The 21,761-nt window shown below is 58.0% G+C and overlaps 2 protein-coding genes across 2 annotated transcripts; both read left to right on the top strand.

Annotated features, from left to right (window-relative positions):
• Positions 1–1,519: 1,519 nt before the first annotated feature.
• On the top strand, positions 1,520–8,610 carry VOLCADRAFT_93603 (uncharacterized protein; the record flags this gene model as incomplete). The annotated part of the gene is made up of 18 exons (XM_002952854.1): positions 1,520–1,682; positions 2,151–2,282; positions 2,746–2,825; positions 2,856–3,030; positions 5,019–5,060; positions 5,402–5,425; positions 5,561–5,581; positions 5,912–5,944; positions 6,074–6,400; positions 6,482–6,591; positions 6,689–6,752; positions 6,834–6,910; positions 7,004–7,072; positions 7,188–7,339; positions 7,431–7,505; positions 7,720–7,926; positions 8,049–8,073; positions 8,314–8,610. The coding sequence occupies 18 exons, from the start codon at positions 1,520–1,522 to the stop codon at positions 8,608–8,610; spliced, it is 2,073 nt and encodes a 690-aa protein (XP_002952900.1).
• An 8,541-nt stretch (positions 8,611–17,151) lies between these two features.
• On the top strand, positions 17,152–19,217 carry VOLCADRAFT_63044 (uncharacterized protein; the record flags this gene model as incomplete). The annotated part of the gene is made up of 4 exons (XM_002952853.1): positions 17,152–17,240; positions 17,907–18,086; positions 18,468–18,650; positions 18,893–19,217. The coding sequence occupies 4 exons, from the start codon at positions 17,152–17,154 to the stop codon at positions 19,215–19,217; spliced, it is 777 nt and encodes a 258-aa protein (XP_002952899.1).
• Positions 19,218–21,761: the final 2,544 nt, after the last annotated feature.

The raw sequence follows: 21,761 nt of genomic DNA, 5'->3' as shown, positions 1-21,761 counted from the left end.
CTACCTGTTATGCGATATGAGGTCGCATCAACCGCTCTCGTCCGAAGGGAATACATGACAGGAGTTTCGATATGGCGCAGGAGGGAAACGGTATAACGGCCTCTCCGTATGTAAAACGCAATTTACGTAGATTTTCTTGCGCGGAAAAAGGAAAACGGACGCCACCCAGCTAAAATCGGCCAGAAGCACGCGACAGCCATTGCAAATGTATGGCTACTAGAGGCGTGCGTAAACCTAAGCATTTAGGGCCATGCATTCGCACGTACGGCCACAAAGCGACCTGAAGTACAAACCTGAGGACTAGATAAAGGGCGCTATTTATGGACACCGCGCAGTGCAGGTTGACAAGTACGCGAGTCAAGGATTCAACTTAGCATGTAGTAGATTTTGCCCATGCGGGCGCTGCGAAACTCAGGCAAGTGGCAAGTTCGGGAGGACTCAGCCTGTCCAATCGAAAGCCAGCTGGTAAGCATATACACACGGTGCTGAAGTAAGCCGATGCTTCTTGCAGGAATAGACCACCACACCGCGGCCACCGGCACCCGACATGGTTGGGCCCCGCGCAAATGAGAGAGGGATATGCCCGGTCTCGGCCATGCCGGAACCTGAACGCGTACGCGCACACAAGAGACGCCATGCATATGGTATCTGGTCTGGGTTGACACTACTGCGATTCGCGGTTTAAGGTCCTGGGTTCGAGTCCTGGGGAGACCCCCGAATTTGTCGGGAGCACGAGATTATGGCTACCTGCTGAGATGTGGAGTTGAGGTCGCAGTTGATGGACCTGATTCGCACGCAGGATTGGTGGCGATTGCCGAACCCTCCGTCTCTTCGGGTGTTCGGGTGAATGGATGAGGAGGGGTCCTGAGGAGGGCTGGGTGTGGGACGTGGTTGTGCTCGCAGCCCTCCCGGCCATGGAGCGTGCCCGGACGCGGTTGAGGGCTGTGACCAATGCAGCAGGGCCACAAGGCGCAGCGGACGGAGCGCAGCAGCCACTAGAGATCGCCAAGGCCGAGGCGGTGACCGGGTTTTGTGGAGGAGGCTGCACGACTTCGCGGGGCTAGGGGTCCCTAGGAAGGGATAGCGCGAGGTGGGGCCGGCACACCCCCTGCTGGCGGTGCAGGGGGGCGGGTCAGGGTTCAGTAATCGGTAGACAGGAGGAAAGAGGAGTGCGGGTTAGAGGACCCGCCTGTACGCAGACCCGCGTCCGCTGAAACATAGCGGCAGTGTGCCAGGTATGTGTATGTTTTTGTGTGCGAGAGGGAGAGAGTGAGACTTTGGCCCAGGCCCTGAGTGCGGGCGTATGTCTGGTTCTCGCGCGGTAGCTCTTTGGTGCTCAGCGGTTAAGCTCCAGTTGGTAGGGCTTAGTGCGGTGGCTTTTTGCGTACTCGCCGGCTTTGTCTTCGTCAACGTGAGGCAGGTTAAAGATGCAGCAAGGGGTCTGGACTATGTGTCTACAGTTAGAGGCTGCTGAGAGTCTTGTGTCTTATGTTCGTTTACTGCGTGTGTCGTCTAATTTATGCACGTAGCGGGCTGTTTCCTTACCGTCTGTCCGGCTGCTCATGAAGAGCGCGGCGGCGTCACGCGATCGCGGCTAGTCCAGGCTTTATGGGACCTGACTGTCGAGGGCTTTGGTTTCGAGTGCCGGTGCAAGGGCGCTCTCGCCAGTCCAAGAGAGACTGGTAGGCTGCTGCGGCGGCCGTGTGTCGGGCCCGGGTCAGAGGGAGAGCCACAGCTGTAACAAACATACCGGACATAAACGCAACTAAAAACGGTGTTCATGTAACCACGGCTGCCCATCTTTGAGGGGCAGCAGGTTATGTTTGCATGATGCATGAACGCTCTAGCCACTAGAGATGCAGCAGGGCCACAAGACGCAGCAGACGGAGCGCAGCAGCCACTAGAGATCGCCAAGGCCGAGGCGGTGACCGGGTTTTGTGGAGGAGGCTGCACAACTTCGCGGGGCTAGGGGTCCCTGGTGCATGATGATGCACGAACGCTCTAGCCCCTGAGCCGGAACATGGCGTGGAGTGGAGAAGCCCGGGCGGCGTGTCCCACAACTCTGTGTGGGCCGGAGGGGAAGCTGCAGCAATGAGGGCATGGTTCGTGGCAGCCGCATGACATTGCATGCAGCCCTGCTGTACGTGCAGAGCGTACATTGGCGTCTCATTATTATCTGCATTATTTGATAGATGTGGAGGTGGCCTGCCTTCATTCTTCGGTGCAGTCTTTGGAAAGAAACAGGCAACCGGCAATGTCGTTTGTGCCCGACACGTTGGTTCGTAAGTGCCTGCATGTGCGCAGTACCTGCATTCCATGGCACTCTGCTGGACTCCGCACCCGTAAAATCAGTAACTTCCGCCCCCGCAAACTCCAGCCACCCCCCTCATACACGTTCCATATGATGCAACGTATGTGACCCTATGCATTTAAGCAACCCACGAATGCTCATAACTGTTTCATTGTGGCCAAGGAGGTTGTACGGCCCGCTAACTGCAGACTGTCTGGCAGCGTGCCGGAGATTCAACCAACACCTCCGGAGATCTGCCCGTTCAAGTGGGAGCTATAACGCTCACCGTACTAACCGCTAGCCGGGAGTATAAGTACCGGCTCCGCACTAACCTAAAGAAGGAGTTTTACCAAGAACCTAGGGGCAAACCATTGCACTCTGTTCTGCCTCCCGGCACCAACCCAACTTAGGTTGTGTCGTGATGCTGCGTCCCCTTGCCTAACTGAGGCAAGCAGGAGCTTCCGCGTCCGACCGCTTCGCCGTCGAGGACCTGCGTCCATCGCGCGCTGCTAACGCGCCGACAATCACACACTGGGTGAGCCCTGCGTGCCCGCGCCCCGCGCAGGGTTGTAACTCTTCTGGTCTGCCATTTGGTCCCTTGCCGTCAGCGAGCCTGAGCTGCACACGGTACAATACAGCAGGGACTATGTCTGTCCGCACCGCATCTAGGCCTCCGAGTCGGAAGTGCGCCGCGACTACCGGTGTGTACCGACATTCGCCCGGCGGTGTGGCAGTTGCGAGTGAGGGCGCTTTCCTACCAGCGCCCGAGCGAGCCCTCTCAGACTTCCCATCACTGCATTGATTGCTTTGATCTTGGCTTGCCTAGGCAGCTAACCCGCAGGTTTGCTGACCGTCGTCCACCATCGGTTCTGGCCGTTATTCCGACAGACCGCCCGAGCCCTGGTTTTCTGTGTATTCAGCATCTGAGTGATCTCCTGGTGGTATCTATCCAAGAGCTCAAAACTAACTCTGCACGCCAAGCGCTTCAAGCATATCGCACCGACGTTTGGAGCGACCAAGGTTCGGTCCGAGGCTGCGTGCAAGTGTCAGTGAGTTTGCGGGTCAAGTACAGGTCGCGCATATTGCCCTGTACCATTTTCAGGGAGCGAGTGCGGACTTCAGCCTAAGCAGCAGCCCCTGCATTGGCCGCAGCGTGTGTGTTTCGTGCGCCACGCCAGCCGCCCCGACAGCAGCTGCCCCGGCATCCGACCCCGCCCTGCCGCCCCATCCGCATGAAGGTCCAAATCAGCGAGGACGTCTTCACAACATCTTTCTATTTGAGGCATGGTGTCTGTTTCAGAAGATTCTAACCCCCCTGCTGCCGCTGTGCTGTTGTACGGGTCCAACACCAAAGTTGACTTCAGTTGCACGCTTTTTCCCAGCGCTTCACGGCTTTTAGGGTGGTCTGGCGTTTGTGACACAGGCTGTTTCAGAGCCGCTCAGCCTCTGGAGGGATCTGCACAGGCCTCTGGCGGGCTCTGGCAGGCTCTGGATGGCGAGAGCTCTGGCGGGCTCTGGAGGTTGGCAACCGACAAGGGCCCTCCTGGAACTCGATGCAACATTAACGGCTCCGCCCCTTTCCCTAGGGGGAAGGGGCAAGCCAACACGACCGCCGCCTGTACGCCCGGCCGCTGTGCATGCTTGGCGGCCCAGTACCCAGTTGGCCCACTATCCAGTTGCGAAGGCCGCGGCAACCTACACCATGCCCAAGCTAGGCGGTCATCAAGGAATTGATAAACTCCAGGCGTTGAATGGTTGGGCAGGCCACCGGCACCGCCGTAAAGTCCAACGGTCGCACACCTACCATAGGGCACAAACCCAGTCCAAGCCTAGCCGTTCACAGACCGCAAGCACTTACTGGCATTCACCACCAGCTTATATATCCCGCAGCTCATTAGCACGCCTAATACGGTAACCGCGAGGGGAAGGCACGGATGCCACGTGCCTGGCGCCAGCAAAACTGGCGCCACCCGTCCAGGAGCCCCAGCTTCCCCGACCGCGACATATCAGCAGCAGATGTTGTCCGCCGCTGGGCTCCTCCAATCGGTATAGATGACGCAGCGCGGCTCAGTCTGAGTTGGGCGCGGATGCGGCCTGCGCGCGCCGAAGGAGGACAAGGGCGGCGTCGCCGGCACACAAGCGAGCACCGACAAGTGGCCAAGTTTGGTACAAGAGCACAAATTTAAGCAGTACATTTGCCCAAGGCGTGAGAAGGGGTGCGAGGGCACATGGGCCCAAATGGCTATGACACCGATACACCGCTTGCGACATTGAAAGCAAATTATTCATACTATATGCAGCACGCTTATATGAAGAGAACCAGTATTTCAATTTTCCCCATCCGCAGCGCCCATGCCAACATCCAATGCCATTGCCAAATAATTTGCGCCGAGACGGACCGTTCAAGTCATTCAACTCAATTTACTCTATTCATCATTTTTTACTCCTTTGCAAAAGCTAGCTGCAGCACATACCAGGGCAGGTCTGCCCTGGCACATACTAACGAGGCAGCCAACGCTCATGGAGAGGGATTAGGACTGAACGCGGAGCAATTAATCAGGACGGACTGAGATTGAACGCGGAGAAATGAATCAGGACGCCCAGGATGCCCAGCTGGTACTCAGTCTTTCGGAAGCTTTCGACAAGGATGAGGCTTGGCAGCTGGCCGCTGCAGAAGCTTTTAGCAAGGCTACACCTCTTGAACGTGTGCAACTTCGCGGTGGCACAGCAGCCAAACAGCTGAAGCTAGTGGATGCCCTTATACTTAAAGGTAGGTCGCAGGCATAATCCAGTCGGATGATCACGCGGAAGGATGTGCCCTGGCGTCCGATTGACCGACCAACCGATGAATATCCTGAAAGTGTGCTTGGGATTCTTGTTGCGCGTTGCGGTATGCGGGAGGCTTGGTTCCGAAGAGCTTGCTGGGGAACCTGAGCGCAAGCCCGGAGCGGGGAGCGGAGTAGGCTGGCTGTGCGTTCACATCGGCGTTCACGTTGCACCGACTGCCCGGCTGCTGACCGCTGAGTCCTCACAGCGGGTTGGGGTTGTTTGGGTTTGTCCGAGCTCAAGTACTCTCTGAGGATGTTTGTCCTGTTTTGCTTCCCCCTCCAGGCCGCGCGGAGTCTGCGGCTGCCGGTGAGTGACTTTCCGCGTGAACTGTTGAGGCTCACTTGGTATGGGTGTGCTATAATGCGTATCAGGGTAGTTGTTTGCCCGCGACCTTGAAGCTGCAGTCTCACCGGGATCCGTTGTGCTTGCCTTTCCCTGCAGGGTCGCTGACGGCTGCTGCTGGTGAGCATCTTTCCTCGAGGCTGCTGGGTGGGGATTGGCATGCGGTTGGTTGAGACCAGGCAGCAGAATGGAGCGCAGCGCGTGCGGGCAGTTGGGGACTAGCTGTGGCTGCACCGTGGCTGTCCCGATGGCGACCGACCGACCGATAATAGCTATCCGAATGCGTATCAGGGTAGTTGTACGCGCCCGCGACCAAGACGCTGCAGTCTCAGGGGGACCTGTTGTGCCTAACTCTGCTGTATTTCCACGAGGGTGGGGGTTGGCTGTAGCGCTGGGAACCGGCAGCAGAATGCGGCCATCGTGCTTGTGGCATCCCCGCCGCCCTTGCAGGCACAGCGGTTGCACCTGGAGGAGTTCTCGACGGTGCGTCAATAAATTTCGGTGCGCCCATACTTGCTAACCCGCGGGCTCTGGGCCCTGCCGCATTCGGACCTGCGCTTGCCTATGTGTGCCGGCCAGTCTTGCATGTCCATCGTCAATAAACGAATGCAGACCGAAGCGCTGAGGTGGCACTGGCGATGCTTGCGGGCGACCCCGAGACACCGCCGCCCGCAACTGCTGCCGAACTTCGGCGCTGGCTGGAGCAGCCGCTGGGCAGGCCGCTGCCGCTGGATCCGGTCACTTACGACCGGCTGCGCTACGATGTGGGCTGCCACCGCGTGCTGCACCTGGTGGAGGCGACCCCTGGGGCGTTCACCTTGTCGGCCACGGTATTCACGGCGCTCAGGCCCGGGCCTCCTAGCGAATCGGAGATTTCGCTCGCTGTGAATTTGGGTCGGCTCATCGACGCCCTATTTGCGGAACTACAGGACCTGACAGGTGCGGCACGCATGCCATCCTCTTGCCGCGAGCCGACACCCCTGCCTTGAGCCCTTCCTGGCCATGAACGCTCGTTTGCAGGGCTGCTGCCTCACCGCCTGGATCATGACACGTCGGACAGTTCGGGAGTAACGTGCGGACTCCTGCGCCCAGATTTTTGCCTCTGGGTGGACGACACGCTCGTGTTCAAGGTGAGCTGGCACCTACCTGGGTTGAAGACAGCTGTGAGGCACCTACATGATGGACTTTGCGTGCCTACTCTATGGACATTGTGTGCCTGGTGCGCAGGGGGAGGTCATGGCGATAAGCCGCGACTTGAGACTCGCTGTGGATAAGCTTGGCTACAAAATGGGTGAGCTGATTCATATTCATTCATTGTTGACTTTGGTCACTTCTTTTCGAGTTGAGGTCTATGCGCTGTGATACTCAACAGGGCATGTGTGGTCGCCAATTGCTTTCGGCAACCTGCCGTATCTGCCGTGCTATGCGACTGCGGGATCCCAGCTCCAAGTGAGTACTTATTAGAGTGAGTGCAGTGCCTGCAAGTGCTGTGCCTCAGTACTCACCGCAGTCTATAATCTATTTCGATTATGGTCCACGCAGTTCTACGCCCTGCTCAAGAGCCAGCCTCAGCAGCCTGTCAGCATCAGCAAGCGATTCGATCTTTCCGTGGTGCGTTCCTGTGGTGCGTTCTGTGGTGCGTTCCTGTGGGCTCGCCTGCTTTTAGCAACCCGGTGTCCTCTGGTGATCACTCGCTTGTTTGATGCCCCGTCGCTTGCTCACTCAGGTCGCCGATCGTGTCGAGGTGGCGCACCACGTGGCCAACCTCTTCCGCCTGCTGTGCTGGTGCTTGCGGCCGCTGCTGCCGCCGTACCCCGTGACCGTTGGGGCTGTGCTCGAGCGCTCGCACGGTACCACGATCACGATCCTCACGGACCGGTAGGCGCAGCAGCCACACCCACATCACGCGTAAGCACCCCGCACTGTGATGCATTCAAAGATGATCATTTATAATCCTTACCGTCTTCAGGGTCGTCAAGAGAATCGAAAACTTCGCCAGCAACAACAAGGGTGTCGAGTACGACGACCTGGCCAACGTGTATGGGTAGGTGCAGCTCCCAGACCCTTGCAGCAATGACCATGACCAACCTGCGGGCTCACAGGGGCAAGCACCTCCGCGCACGTAGCACTTAGTTGTTGTAACAGTCCTCCATGTCTGCGGGCCCGCGCCGTCAGTCCTCCATGTCTGCGGGCCCGCGCCGTCATATCTTGGCTGAGGCTCACCTCCCCACGGTGGTCCACTTCGGTGTCCCTCCCAGCGCGACCCGCCGCGCTGCAGGCCTCATCCACGCCACTGAAGGGCCGACCCTCAGCGAGCGCAAGGGCACGTACAAGGTGACCCTGGCGCCCCTGGGTAGTCACCGGCGCCCCGCGAACGAGGGCGAGCTGCGGCGGGCGATCCAGGACGTGCTGCGCGGCGTCGCTGCGCTACACGAGGCCGGCTACGTGCACCGCGACATCCGCTGGTGGGTCGATAGATTTCAACCAGTCGAATCGGTCTGATAGACAGACCCCCTAGCTGGCCCTGCACCGCATGATGTTGCATTACGCCCCATCTGACTACGTGGCATTGCATCTTGCATTGCAGGGAGAACGTGCTGTGGATAGGCCAGGTAGGTCTGTCTGCTGAGCAGGCAGCGCGCATCAGGCAGGCGCTTGGGACCTTCTCGCGAGGCACGCACGTGCACGTGCTTTGGGGACGCAGCTGCTGGCTGGCTGGGCGTAGATTAATGCCGAGTGCGTGTGCGGCACATCATGCCGCCCCGGGGGCCCGCGTGCACGTCCACGCGAGCAAAAAGCTCAGTGCGGTGTGAGACGTCAGTCAGAGTGCTTTGTTCACCCTCAACTACCAGGGCTCGTGGATGCTGTCGGACCTGGAGTCCGTGGCGCGGCCGCCGGCGCAGACGGCTGGCGAGGGCAGCTTCCACGCCGCCTGCTGGACGGACGACACCCTGGACGAGCGCGGCATGTACACAACCGCGTCGGACGTGCAGCTTGTTGGGCGGCTGATAGAGAATTGCGATATCCTCTCACTGGGCGCGCAGTGCGTGGAGCTCAAGGCGCAGCTGACGGCGAGCGCGGCGGCCTCACGCCCTTCTGCAGTAGAAGCGCTGTGCCACCCCTGGTTTTCCGCAAGCGCGCCGCTCTGAGCGTGGCGCCTGCGAAGTGCAGCTTCCGTGCGCGGGGTCGCGCGCTGTGCGCGGGCCGCTGCGGCCCTGCACGCGGCTGCTGCTGGGCAGGGTTGCCCTCGCCGCGCTAGGCTGTGGTCCGCGCTAGGCTGTGGTCCGCGCTAGGCTGTGGTCCGCGCTAGGCTGTGGTCCGCGCTAGGCTGTGGTCCGCGCTAGGCTGTGGTCCGCGCTAGGCTGTGGTCCGCGCTAGGCTGTGGTCCGCGCTAGGCTGTGGTCCGCGCTAGGCTGTGGTCCGCGCTAGGCTGTGGTCCGCGCTAGGCTGTGGTCCGCGCTAGGCTGTGGTCCGCGCTAGGCTGTGGTCCGCGCTAGGCTGTGGTCCGCGCTAGGCTGTGGTCGGAGCAGGCGTGCCGCAAGCGGATGCCGCACGGCGTCCTGGACCTCCCGCAGGCCGCGGCCGCTCTTTGCCGCCGGCACCGCGGGGCCTCTGGCCCGCACATCAGTAGCTGCCTGCCAACGAGGCTGGGGCGATGAAGCCTGCCGCTGGGTGACGTAACGTGCCAAAAGCCGTCCGCGGCGCCATCGTCCCCACACTTTCCTTCGATCCCCAGGCCAGGGGATCGAAGGAAAGTGTGGGCAGCGAGGGGGTAGGGGGAGTGCGCGCAGGGGAGGAAGGTGAATTTGTTTATCGTCAATGTCTTCTCTTCGGCTAGGCGGGGGCATATGGACTAAAAGGGACTTTACTTGGTTGGTAGGTTGCGAAGGCGAGAAGGAACTGCGGGGCTGTGACAGCAGGGGCATGGAGAGGGGGATCGAGAGGCAAAAAGAAAGATGACGCCGCCCTCCGCGCCTCCGCTATGATGAGTGATTGGTTATCAAAAGGCGTGTGGGAGGTGCTGAGCTGCTGAGCTGCGCTACTGCAATGGTTGTGTTGATAAACACCGGTCTTGGGCGGAGGACTCGACTAGGCCTTCTTGGCCCGGCACTTCTGCTGCCGGGCCCGCGTGGTGTATGTGTAGGCCGTGGGCGGCACGCACTTACTCGACTCACGACGGGGCCATCCCCATCCGTGGAAGCTGGGTCGCTGATGCAAGCAAGCAAGGACACAGGTGTGCGGCCTCACGAGTCAGGTCTTCATCATCGCGGCTCCTGGTGTGGTGTGGGGAATTTTGAAGTCAACGAGATTCAACTAGAAGCCCTTCCTTGGCTTAGTCTCGGCCGCTATTATATATGCACCTTCTTTTATAACTAACCCATTGTATCGGTCGGCGTTTCGGAAGCAGCGAGAATAAATAACAGCCATGCGCAATAGCAGCTGTTTATAAATGTAGCACTAATCGTCGTTATAGGTGTCTCGCAGTAATAAGGTTTGCGAGCAAAGAGGAGGAGGCGGGAAGGAGGGAAGCTGTGAAGGGCCGGTAAGGTGATAACGAGGCGCCGAGTCCGCTACCCTTGCGGGGCCAGGGAGCGGTCGAGGGAGGGGGCCGGGTGCACCGCTCGCATGCACCTCTCTCGGCTGTTTGGTTTGCGCTTTTCATCATCATGTGGGTACGATTTGTTTCGACAACGGCAGCGTTTCGACTACTATGGCTAAAAGACCCGGGGGAAACGCGAGGCAATGATGATGATGCCATGCCGATGTGTTCCCCGAACATGCCTTAGGGTTTGAACCCCATGTGGTTCTGCATGTGGATGCACGATCTCGTTGATGCCGGCCATGTAGCAGCGGCCGCGTTTCGACTGCTAACCGCGACACGGGAGCGGGCCAACATGTGTTGGTGCACGAATGCGAGCTCCGTAGTCGAGCGACGTATACTAGTGCCTTTTCCAGTAAATAAACCGTGGAGGATTCTCCAACAAGATGCGTAGATGGTATCCAGAGCCCGGATAGAAGTGCGCTGCGCTGTGGGCAACTGCGTGTGTGTGTGTGTGTGTGTGTGCGTGTGTGTTTTTAACATTGAGCCGCGATATGAGAACCTGATGCCTGAGTTGTATCGATGTGAGCTCCGTGAAAAGCTTTTCCGTAAATTACTGTAGACATAGCTGCTTGAACATTCCTCTTCACAAAATCCCTCAGGATGCTTCCCCTTCCCTGGGGCAGGTTGAGGGCAGGGCATAATGTACCAACAGATCATCCCCACGCAAATCAGCCGGGGGGCTTACAACCAAGCTGGTAAGAAAGGTTGTGACTGGCCTTGCTGGCCCAACATTGTGCGGCCAAGTGCCAGGCAGGTCAGCGACAAAAGCTCTGTAACACTGGGTGCCCGACTTTCCAAAACATAATTGTAGTGGCCTCTGTGACAGCTCACAGTACAGCAGAAGCTTAGTTAGGCTCCTGGCCCCTACCACCGTCCACATGGACGCGCGCTGCTCCTGGACCATATGGATTTGTCACTCGGCATTCTCGAAGTTCACATTAAAAAACCCGGATCCGGTTGAATCGCCAAACCCATGTGACCCACGAGCAAAACTGCACTTAAAAGGGCTGAAGTCATGAAGTTCCCAGTGTCGATAAGAATGGAGGCATCGGACTGGCACTCTTTACCTCGAAACCTCATAGATAAACCTTTAGAAACGGAGAAAGGCGAAGGAGGGAGCGACGTCAGCATCAGGAGCAGATACCGGAGGGTCGTACCAGAACTCGACAGGACCAGTTAACCCAGCAGAGCGTCGCTTCCCTATCGCGGCAGCAACATCGAACAGCGTGGTACGTACGAAAACCACCTGATGTTGAATGTGGTGCGATGCTCTTGCAATTCAAGTAGTGCGACAGATACTCTCGAGCACGGGCAGGAGGCGGACGAACGAAAACGTTGGTAGACAGAAAGCTGTGCAGAGTCGAACTGAATTTGGGGCACATCAGACAAACGAATCCCAAGTGAAGCGCCGACCCTTAACTGTATTCTCGTGGCTCTGCCGATTCTGACGTGCTTGCTGACCGTGCTGGGAATGGTAGAGACGGGAAGCGGGGAGACCAGCTGCCAAGGGCCCTTACACTGCAGTCCGAAGAAATTACCGGCGAGGCCTAGGCGGCGGGAGACTTCAACGCCGCCAGGAAAACCCCCAAAAGCATTTGTCCATGCAAACCCCCCAACCGCATTGTGCCAGGTAACCCCTCAAAAGCAACAGGCCATACCAACCAAGAACCACATTACGTCACGAAACCTCACAATTAGGATTCGTCCATGCAACCTCCATGGACCACATTGTGCAAGGTAACCTCCCACATAGCATCGGTGCATGGTGTTGTGGCGGCATATGGGTATCGCTTGATGGGTCTGTTACTGGATCCTGTGCGGCCGTACGTACGTACGAATCATGAGGTCGTAATGAGAGCGGATTGTGCTCTTGCCACAGGTGATGAGCAGATGGCGAAAAAAATTGGGTCTTCTGACCGAAAGACAGCTGGCAGTTTGACTCTGATCGTCCGTAGGCACCGTCAAGGGATGACCCCACAAGGGGGAATTGGAACAAACCTTGAAACTGTCTCTTTCCTAAGCCTAAACTGATAAACTGATTACGCCAGCGCCACGAAGAAAGCCAGGCCAATAAAAATGCACGCGTGCTTGTTCATCAAGTCCCCAAAAGTGAATGCCAAGTCGTAGGGGTAGACGTAAGCCGCATAACAATAAGATAACGAACCGCACGGGGGCGCACAACAAAATAACTGACACGCACACCGGTGCAGGGCTTGAGGAGCAAAGCGCATGTGGGCGCTGCTAATTGACAGTTCCCCCTGCGCGGTAGGGAGCAGTGTGTGCAAATTGCTTTGCAGACGAAGCTACCCCCTCCTCCAATTAAATCATGACCTATCCGACCAATAAGCGGGTATCGTTCGCAACGCCAATCGCCATGTGAAACGCAAAGCCCAAAAATATGGCAAAAGCAAACAGTTGGGAAGCCTGCTATAATGAAGCGTCCTCTTGTGACACTGACCAACATAGTTTGGTTATTGGCGCGGGCTCCACAAAATGGAGTGAAGACCCTGCACAAGTAAAGATGACACGGTTAAACATGCGGATTCCAACGACTAACGGTTGCATTTAAGCGCGAACAGCAGTCAAAACCCTATGCTTGCGGCCCAGACTTACCGTGCACGATACCGTGCTGAGGCGCCTCACGTACGTCGCAGCCTCGTTGGATGTGAGGCCGCGCAGTCCTTCAGAGCTTTAAACACAATGTCTGCGGAGAGGAGACCCTGCACAAGTAAAGATGACACGGTTAAACATGCGGATTCCAACGACTAACGGTTGCATTTAAGCGCGAACAGCAGTCAAAACCCTATGCTTGCGGCCCAGACTTACCGTGCACGATACCGTGCTGAGGCGCCTCACGTACGTCGCAGCCTCGTTGGATGTGAGGCCGCGCAGTCCTTCAGAGCTTTAAACACAATGTCTGCGGAGAGGAGACCCTGCACAAGTAAAGATGACACGGTTAAACATGCGGATTCCAACGACTAACGGTTGCATTTAAGCGCGAACAGCAGTCAAAACCCTATGCTTGCGGCCCAGACTTACCGTGCACGATACCGTGCTGAGGCGCCTCACGTACGTCGCAGCCTCGTTGGATCTGAGGCCGCGCAGTCCTTCAGAGCTTTAAACACAATGTCTGCGGAGAGGAGACCCTGCACAAGTAAAGATGACACGGTTAAACATGCGGATTCCAACGACTAACGGTTGCATTTAAGCGCGAACAGCAGTCAAAACCCTATGCTTGCGGCCCAGACTTACCGTGCACGATACCGTGCTGAGGCGCCTCACGTACGTCGCAGCCTCGTTGGATGTGAGGCCGCGCAGTCCTTCAGAGCTTTAAACACAATGTCTGCGGAGAGGAGACCCTGCACAAGTAAAGATGACACGGTTAAACATGCGGATTCCAACGACTAACGGTTGCATTTAAGCGCGAACAGCAGTCAAAACCCTATGCTTGCGGCCCAGACTTACCGTGCACGATACCGTGCTGAGGCGCCTCACGTACGTCGCAGCCTCGTTGGATCTGAGGCCGCGCAGTCCTTCAGAGCTTTAAACACAATGTCTGCGGAGAGGAGACCCTGCACAAGTAAAGGTGACACGGTTAAACATGCGGATTCCAACGACTAACGGTTGCATTTAAGCGCGAACAGCAGTCAAACCCCTATGCTTGCGGCCCAGACTTACCGTGCACGATACCGTGCTGAGGCGCCTCACGTACGTCCCAAATCGAACTCTTCCATGCAACCTCCGAACGGCATTATGCCACAATCCCCACAAGAGCATCCGTCCATGCAAGCCCACAAACCAAATTGTGCCAGGCCATGTCCCCCAACCCGCATCATGCCAGGCCATGTCCCCCAAACCGCACTATGCCAAGCCATGTCCCCCAAACCGCACCATGCCAGGCCATGCACCCCGAATCGCGTTGTGCAAGGCCATGCCCCCCAAACCCGCATCATGCCAGGCCATCCCCCGAACCGCATCATGCCAGGCCATGCACCCCAAATCGCGTTGTGCCAGGCGATGCCCCCCAAATCGCATTGTGCCAGGCCATGCCCCCCAATCGCATTGTGCAAGGCCATGCCCCCCAAACCGCATCATGCCAGGCCATCCCCCAAACCGCACCATGCCAGGCCATTTCCCCCAAACCGCATCATGCCAGGCCATGCCCCCAAACCCGCATCATGCCAGGCCATGCCCCCGAATCGCATCATGCCAGGCCATGCCCCCCAAATCGCATTGTGCCAGGCCATGCCCCCCAACCGCATCATGCCAGGCCATGCCCCCCGAACCGCATCATGCCAGGCCATGCCCCCAAACCGCATCATGCCAGGCCATGCCCCCCGAACCGCATCATGCCAGGCCATGCCCCCCAAATCGCATTGTGCCAGGCCATGCCCCCCAAATCGCATTGTGCCAGGCCATGCCCCCCAACCGCATCATGCCAGGCCATGCCCCCCAAACCGCATCATGCCAGGCCATGCACCCCAAACCGCATCATGCCAGGCCATGCCCCCCGAACCGCATCATGCCAGGCCATGCCCCCCAAATCGCATCATGCCAGGCCTGCCCCCCAAATCGCAATGTGCCAGGCCATGCCCCCCAATCGCATCATGCCAGGCCATGCCCCCCAAATCGCATTGTGCCAGGCCATGCCCCCCAACCGCATCATGCCAGGCCATGCCCCCCGAACCGCATCATGCCAGGCCATGCACCCCAAATCGCGTTATGCCAGGCGATGCCCCCCAAATCGCATTGTGCCAGGCCATGCCCCCCAAATCGCATCATGCCAGGCCATGCCCCCCAAATCGCAATGTGCCAGGCCATGCCCCCCCAACCGCATCATGCCAGGCCATGCCCCCCAAATCCGCATCATGCCAGGCCATGCACCCCAAATCGCGTTGTGCAAGGCGATGCCCCCCAAACCGCATCATGCCAGGCCATGTCCCCCAAATCGCATCATGCCAGGCCATGCCCCCCAATCGCATTGTGCTAAGCAAAACCCCAAAACGCACATCGCCCGGCCACCCCAGGCCCCGACAGCATCCGCCCAGGTACCTCCCAGATCATTTTGCATGGGCCCATTACTGGAAGTTCAGTTGCGCAAGTCCTCGTGCTGCATTGATTCCATTTGACCGTCCAACCGAAACCGTTGGTCATTATTAACGTTGATCACTCGATCGTTTACAGAACTGCTGTATTCGCCACTTATTGATATTTTTATTATTAACCGTTATACGGCCGGTATGGCGTTTATTGTACGACACCATTCGTTCGGTCATTGCTCGTAGTTGGCGCTGCATGCAGCCAACAAGTTATCAAGCCAACAAGAATGGCGGCAACTGATGATGATGACCATGATTATAATGATGACGATGATGATGATCATGATGATCATGATGCCGATGATGCCGATGGCCTTTACAGCAGTTGATAGTTGCGGCTATATGCCGCCGCCGCCGCCGCCGCCGCCAGCCAACTGGCCAGCAGCGGCGGCGCCCGGCTGGGTGCAGCTGGGTGCGGAGGAATTGCACCCAGCAGTGCACCTGAAGGAAAAGGGACAAGGCGGGGGAAGGGCGCGGGAGGTCAAAATATGGTTAGCAGTACGACACAACTAACACACATAATTAGGTGACAGTTGCAAGCAAGGGTACCGCTGCTGGTCCCCACGACGCACACCCCATGCACCAAAAACCCAAGCCCATCCGCACCCACCTCAGCCGGGCCCATCTTCAGCAACGCCCGCTCGGTGCCACTGGGGCGCACAGGTTGATGCCCCAGCCGCACCTGAAGAGGAGGTGCGTGATAAAGGGGGAAACGGCCAGAGGGGATAGGTAAGGGGGCAGCATACACGGGGGGGAGGGGGTTAAAACACCAAATGTCATTATTTTGCCCAAAAGTTACAAGGCCTCGTTGCGACACGTGCGCTGCGGCCCTGCGGCCTTTTTCCACGACCACTAGTTGAACCCAAATCACGAAGTACGCACCACACCCACACCCACGTCGCCCGCCCACCCATCCACCCACCTGAGACGGGCGTTATAAAAGTACGGCCGGCCCCTGCGTGCGGGTGCCGGCAGGCCGGACGACTCGTACGCCCCGAGTCCCGGCAGCCAGTCGACCCTGCATTCGGGTCCTGGCACCAGGGAAGCTGCCGCAAACCCTGGCGATAAAGGGCCCGGGCCATGGCCACTGCTGCAGCTGCTTGCTGATCTGCCGGCTGCTGCTGCTGCTGCTGCTGCTGACTACATAATGAAAAAAGTAAAAATACGGTGACAGGAGGTGCAAAGGCCTGGGAAAACCCATAACCTCTACAACCCCGACACCCTAATGCACGCCTTAGCTTATTAGGCTGAGGCGCATTACTAATCTATAATAAGATATTTAAAACAGAGTAAATAAATAAGTAAATAAATAAAGCGGAATTAGATATCATGGTTCAGCTTTATTTATTCATCTATTATTTAATAAGGTGTAGCCTCCCCTTAATTAGGTAATCCCCAAACAAATGAAAATCAATTGTGCACAACCAGGGCTGTGGGCACCACAAACGAAAACACGACAGACTGTACACGCGCGGCAACAGCCGTGACACGCGCACACTCGCTGATGCTGGTTGTTGGCTGCTGGCTGATAGCTGCATAGCGTAGCCCATTTAGGCAATATAACTGGCTGCAGCTGCTGGCTGGTTAGATAACGCTAGCTACCATCCACAAAACCCAGCGACGACAATAAAACCGGCCGGTCACCACCAACTGTCCACCAACTGGATCAACATCTGCCAACCTCTTCCAACCAAACATATCTCCAACGGACAACTTCCACCATGACAACCATATTTCTCGACCCGATCCTCCATATCTTTGGACTCCCTTATTTTCCTGCTTTGAACTAGTCCTTCCGTTTGCAACGAATGTCGTGGTTTGAGCAAGGATGTCTCCCTTTTCATCTTTCTTTTGTGCACGGTAGTTTGAAAGCAGAAGGGTGATGAGAGGAAAGGAAAAAGCCGCGGTGGCAGCAATCCCAGAGGTGAAGAGCCGCAGCGGCGGCAGGGGAGGGAAATGCACCGCAAGAACAGCAATGTGCTGCAGCGATGAGAGTACAGGAAAAAGGCCGCGGTGGCAGCAAGCCAGAGGAGAAGAGCCGCAGCGGCGGCCGGGGAGGGAAATGCACCGCAAAAAGGTCGCGGTGGCAGCAAGCCCAGAGGAGAAGAGCCACAGCGGCGGCCGGGGAGGGAAATGCACCGCAAAAAGGTCGCGGTGGCAGGAAGCCAGAGGAGAAGAGCCGCAGCGGCGGCCGGGGAGGGAAATGCACCGCAAAAAGGTCGCGGTGGCAGCAAGCCCAGAGGAGAAGAGCCACAGCGGCGGCCGGGGAAGGAAATGCACCGCAAAAAGGTCGCGGTGGCAGCAAGCCCATAGGAGAAGAGCCACAGCGGCGGCCGGGGAGGGAAATGCACCGCAAAAAGGTCGCGGTGGCAGCAAGCCCAGAGGAGAAGAGCCACAGCGGCGGCCGGGGAGGGAAATGCACCGCAAAAAGGTCGCGGTGGCAGGAAGCCAGAGGAGAAGAGCCGCAGCGGCGGCCGGGGAGGGAAATGCACCGCAAAAAGGTCGCGGTGGCAGCAAGCCAGAGGAGAAGAGCCGCAGCGGCGGCCGGGGAGGGAAATGCACCGCAAAAAGGTCGCGGTGGCAGCAAGCCCAGAGGAGAAGAGCCACAGCGGCGGCCGGGGAGGGAAATGCACCGCAAAAAGGTCGCGGTGGCAGCAAGCCAGAGGAGAAGAGCCGCAGCGGCGGCCGGGGAGGGAAATGCACCGCAAAAAGGTCGCGGTGGCAGCAAGCCAGAGGAGAAGAGCCGCAGCGGCGGCCGGGGAGGGAAATGCACCGCAAAAAGGTCGCGGTGGCAGCAAGCCCAGAGGAGAAGAGCCGCAGCGGCGGCCGGGGAGGGAAATGCACCGCAAAAAGGTCGCGGTGGCAGCAAGCCAGAGGAGAAGAGCCGCAGCGGCGGCCGGGGAGGGAAATGCACCGCAAAAAGGTCGCGGTGGCAGCAAGCCAGAGGAGAAGAGCCGCAGCGGCGGCCGGGGAGGGAAATGCACCGCAAAAAGGTCGCGGTGGCAGCAAGCCCAGAGGAGAAGAGCCGCAGCGGCGGCCGGGGAGGGAAATGCACCGCAAAAAGGTCGCGGTGGCAGCAAGCCCAGAGGAGAAGAGCCACAGCGGCGGCCGGGGAGGGAAATGCACCGCAAAAAGGTCGCGGTGGCAGGAAGCCAGAGGAGAAGAGCCGCAGCGGCGGCCGGGGAGGGAAATGCACCGCAAAAAGGTCGCGGTGGCAGCAAGCCAGAGGAGAAGAGCCGCAGCGGCGGCCGGGGAGGGAAATGCACCGCAAAAAGGTCGCGGTGGCAGCAAGCCAGAGGAGAAGACGCCGCAGCGGCGGCCGGGAAGGGAAATGCACCGCAAAAAGGTCGCGGTGGCAGCAAGCCCAGAGGAGAAGAGCCGCAGCGGCGGCCAGGGAGGGAAATGCACCGCAAAAAGGTCGCGGTGGCAGCAAGCCAGAGGAGAAGAGCCGCAGCGGCGGCCGGGGAGGGAAATGCACCGCAAAAAGGTCGCGGTGGCAGCAAGCCAGAGGAGAAGAGCCACAGCGGCGGCCGGGGAGGGAAATGCACCGCAAAAAGGTCGCGGTGGCAGCAAGCCAGAGGAGAAGAGCCGCAGCGGCGGCCAGGGAGGGAAATGCACCGCAAAAAGGTCGCGGTGGCAGCAAGCCAGAGGAGAAGAGCCGCAGCGGCGGCCGGGGAGGGAAATGCACCGCAAAAAGGTCGCGGTGGCAGCAAGCCCAGAGGAGAAGAGCCGCAGCGGCGGCCGGGGAGGGAAATGCACCGCAAAAAGGTCGCGGTGGCAGCAAGCCCAGAGGAGAAGAGCCGCAGCGGCGGCCGGGGAGGGAAATGCACGACAAAAAGGTCGCGGTGGCAGCAAGCCAGAGGAGAAGAGCCGCAGCGGCGGCCGGGGAGGGAAATGCACCGCAAAAAGGTCGCGGTGGCAGCAAGCCCAGAGGAGAAGAGCCGCAGCGGCGGCCGGGGAGGGAAATGCACCGCAAAAAGGTCGCGGTGGCAGCAAGCCCAGAGGAGAAGAGCCGCAGCGGCGGCCGGGGAGGGAAATGCACGACAAGAACTAAAAGATGCCAACGGCAAGACACCGACAGTGAGACGCCGACGGCGAGACGTCCATGGCGAGACGTCCACGGCGAGACGTCCATGGCAAGACACCGACGGCGAGACGTCCACGGCGAGACGTCCACGGCGAGACGTCCATGGCGAGACGCCGACGTCGCATGCGGCACAACAACAAAAAACCACAACAGACAGTGCTTTACAAAAAACTAACGAACAAGACGTGACGCACTGCAAAATTGTACAATGACGTACTTACGGCAACGTTAACAAGGAACTGCACTGCACAGACAAGGCATGCATTTAAGTATAGCTTAGACTCACCGGTGGTACGACACCCCGTGACGTCAAAACGCCGACGGCAAGACGCCGACGGCGATCAAAATGGCATGTCTTCCACGTCGACGGTGATGCTGATGGTGAAAATGACGGTGGCGGCCCAGACCCGGCAGGTGTTGTTGCAGCGAGTGATCAGGGGATTCGGGCGGGGATGACGGGGTTGCATACACACTACGAAACGGTTTCGGAGTGGCCGAATTCGCCAATTCAGATATTAACAAAACTCAAGACATGGAACCAAACGACCCTCGACCATGCCATGCCATCATGCATACCACAACAAAGGGTTGATGATGCAGATTGATTGGTGGTCGGCAATCCAAATCCGGCATCCCAAATCCGACATGCTATGGCAAAGCGTTGCAGGACGGCATGGGGACGTGTGAAACGAGGCCCCTCTCGTACTTACATTCTCACACATGACGGCGATGTACGGCGATGTACGGCGGTGGCGACGGCTCGTCGCGCCGATACATGTTGTCCTGTTGGAAGTCCTCGCCCAGGCTCGCTCAGACCGGCGGGGGGATCGGGCGGGAGGTGGGCGGGGAAATACACACACACACACACACACGCTGTTAATCAGCTAGCAGGGGACGCAACGAGCACAGACTTTGCACGGCAAAACAACATGAGCAGCTGCGCACAAAATGCAGAAACATACTAATAAGCACACAGGCGGATCGCGGGCAGTCTCGAATTCTCCATCACAAGTAAAAACAGTAGCACCCTCACACATACACATACGTATACGCGTGCGCGCATGCACAAACGCACACACCCTCTTGCACACACCTATACACACTTACACACGCACACGCGCGTGCCCTACATACAAACATACATACATACAATTGCGCACAAATACAAGCCACTGAACACCGCAACAATAACCATCGGCCGGCTTTGCAGCTTCTATCTGTGTTTGCTGAACTTATCTTTGCAGTTTGCTGCCTTTGTGCTTTTGCTGTCGCTGCTGCTGTTGCTGCTTGCCGGCATAACAGGAGAAAATACCGCGCCACGAAACACCCACAGCAAGAAACTTTGCTCCGAACGTATGTACGACATCACTACATCACGAACGGACACAAAGTGGCATCCACGCAGTGAACATACGGGGAAAGACCTTCATGCCGTACTCCCTACACGCTCGAGACGCCGACGGCAAGGCGCCGACGGCAAGACGCCGACGGCAAGGCGCCGACGGCGAGACGCCGACGGCGAGACGCCGACGGCGAGACGCCGACGGCGAGACGCCGACGGCGAGACGCCGACAGCAAGGCGGCCGACGGCAAGGCGCCGACGGCGACGGCGAGAGGTCGCTGGCGACCTCGCCGTCGGCGAGAAAACGACAGCGATTGCCACGGCAAGGTCATGCTCCGAGGTGCTTGTGGGCAAGCAAGTTGTGTAGCAGCAAGGAGCACAACGGGATTAGATGCGTTCAGCGACGTGAGAGGGTCGAAAGGTTACGCCCTGATGTGCTACGATTCTCATGTTGCCCGGCACAGCCCCAACAAAGCGCCCTACAATGATCCCGCTGGGGACGACACGCCGACGTCGGGAGCATCACGTAACGACAACACATTGAACACAAATTTAGTTTAATATACATTACAATCAATAATAAACAATACATTTACTTGACAAAACATTTATATCTAATGCTTCAAGGAAATATTCATGAGTAAAATATTATTAATTTATTCAGGATGCAATATGAATTATGAATCATAGAATCTTACAAATTGACACTTACAAAATAGTTACATTGTCATGCAGCACAACACACCACACCACGGCACACGTGCTGCTAAAAGCCGGTAAGCTGGTCTAGTTTGCTGTCTTTCCTAGATGTTTGCTGATCTGCTGTTTTACCTATCAGCTGCTGATCTGCTGCCCGGCCATGATCTGCTTTATGATGCAAACAAAATAAGACTGCACAAGCACGTCGCATGCGGCACAACCTTAAAAAACCACAACAGACAACAGCGCTTTACAACCAACTAACGAACAAGACGTAACGCCCTGCAAAATTGTACAATGACGTACATAAGGCAACGTCAACAAGGAAATGCATCGCACAGACAAGGGATGCGTTTAACTAGCGCGTGACTCACCGGAGGTACGACAAACCGTGACGTGGAAACGCTGAAAGCTGACGGCGAGGCGGCCGACGGCGAGGCGGCCGACGGCGAGGCGGCCGACGGCGAGAC

Source organism: Volvox carteri (assembly GCF_000143455.1).
Source record: "Volvox carteri f. nagariensis unplaced genomic scaffold VOLCAscaffold_32, whole genome shotgun sequence".
Lineage (NCBI taxonomy): Eukaryota > Viridiplantae > Chlorophyta > Chlorophyceae > Chlamydomonadales > Volvocaceae > Volvox > Volvox carteri.
The sequence above is the reverse complement of the archived record's forward strand: the minus strand, read 5'-3'. Positions and strand labels throughout refer to the sequence as shown.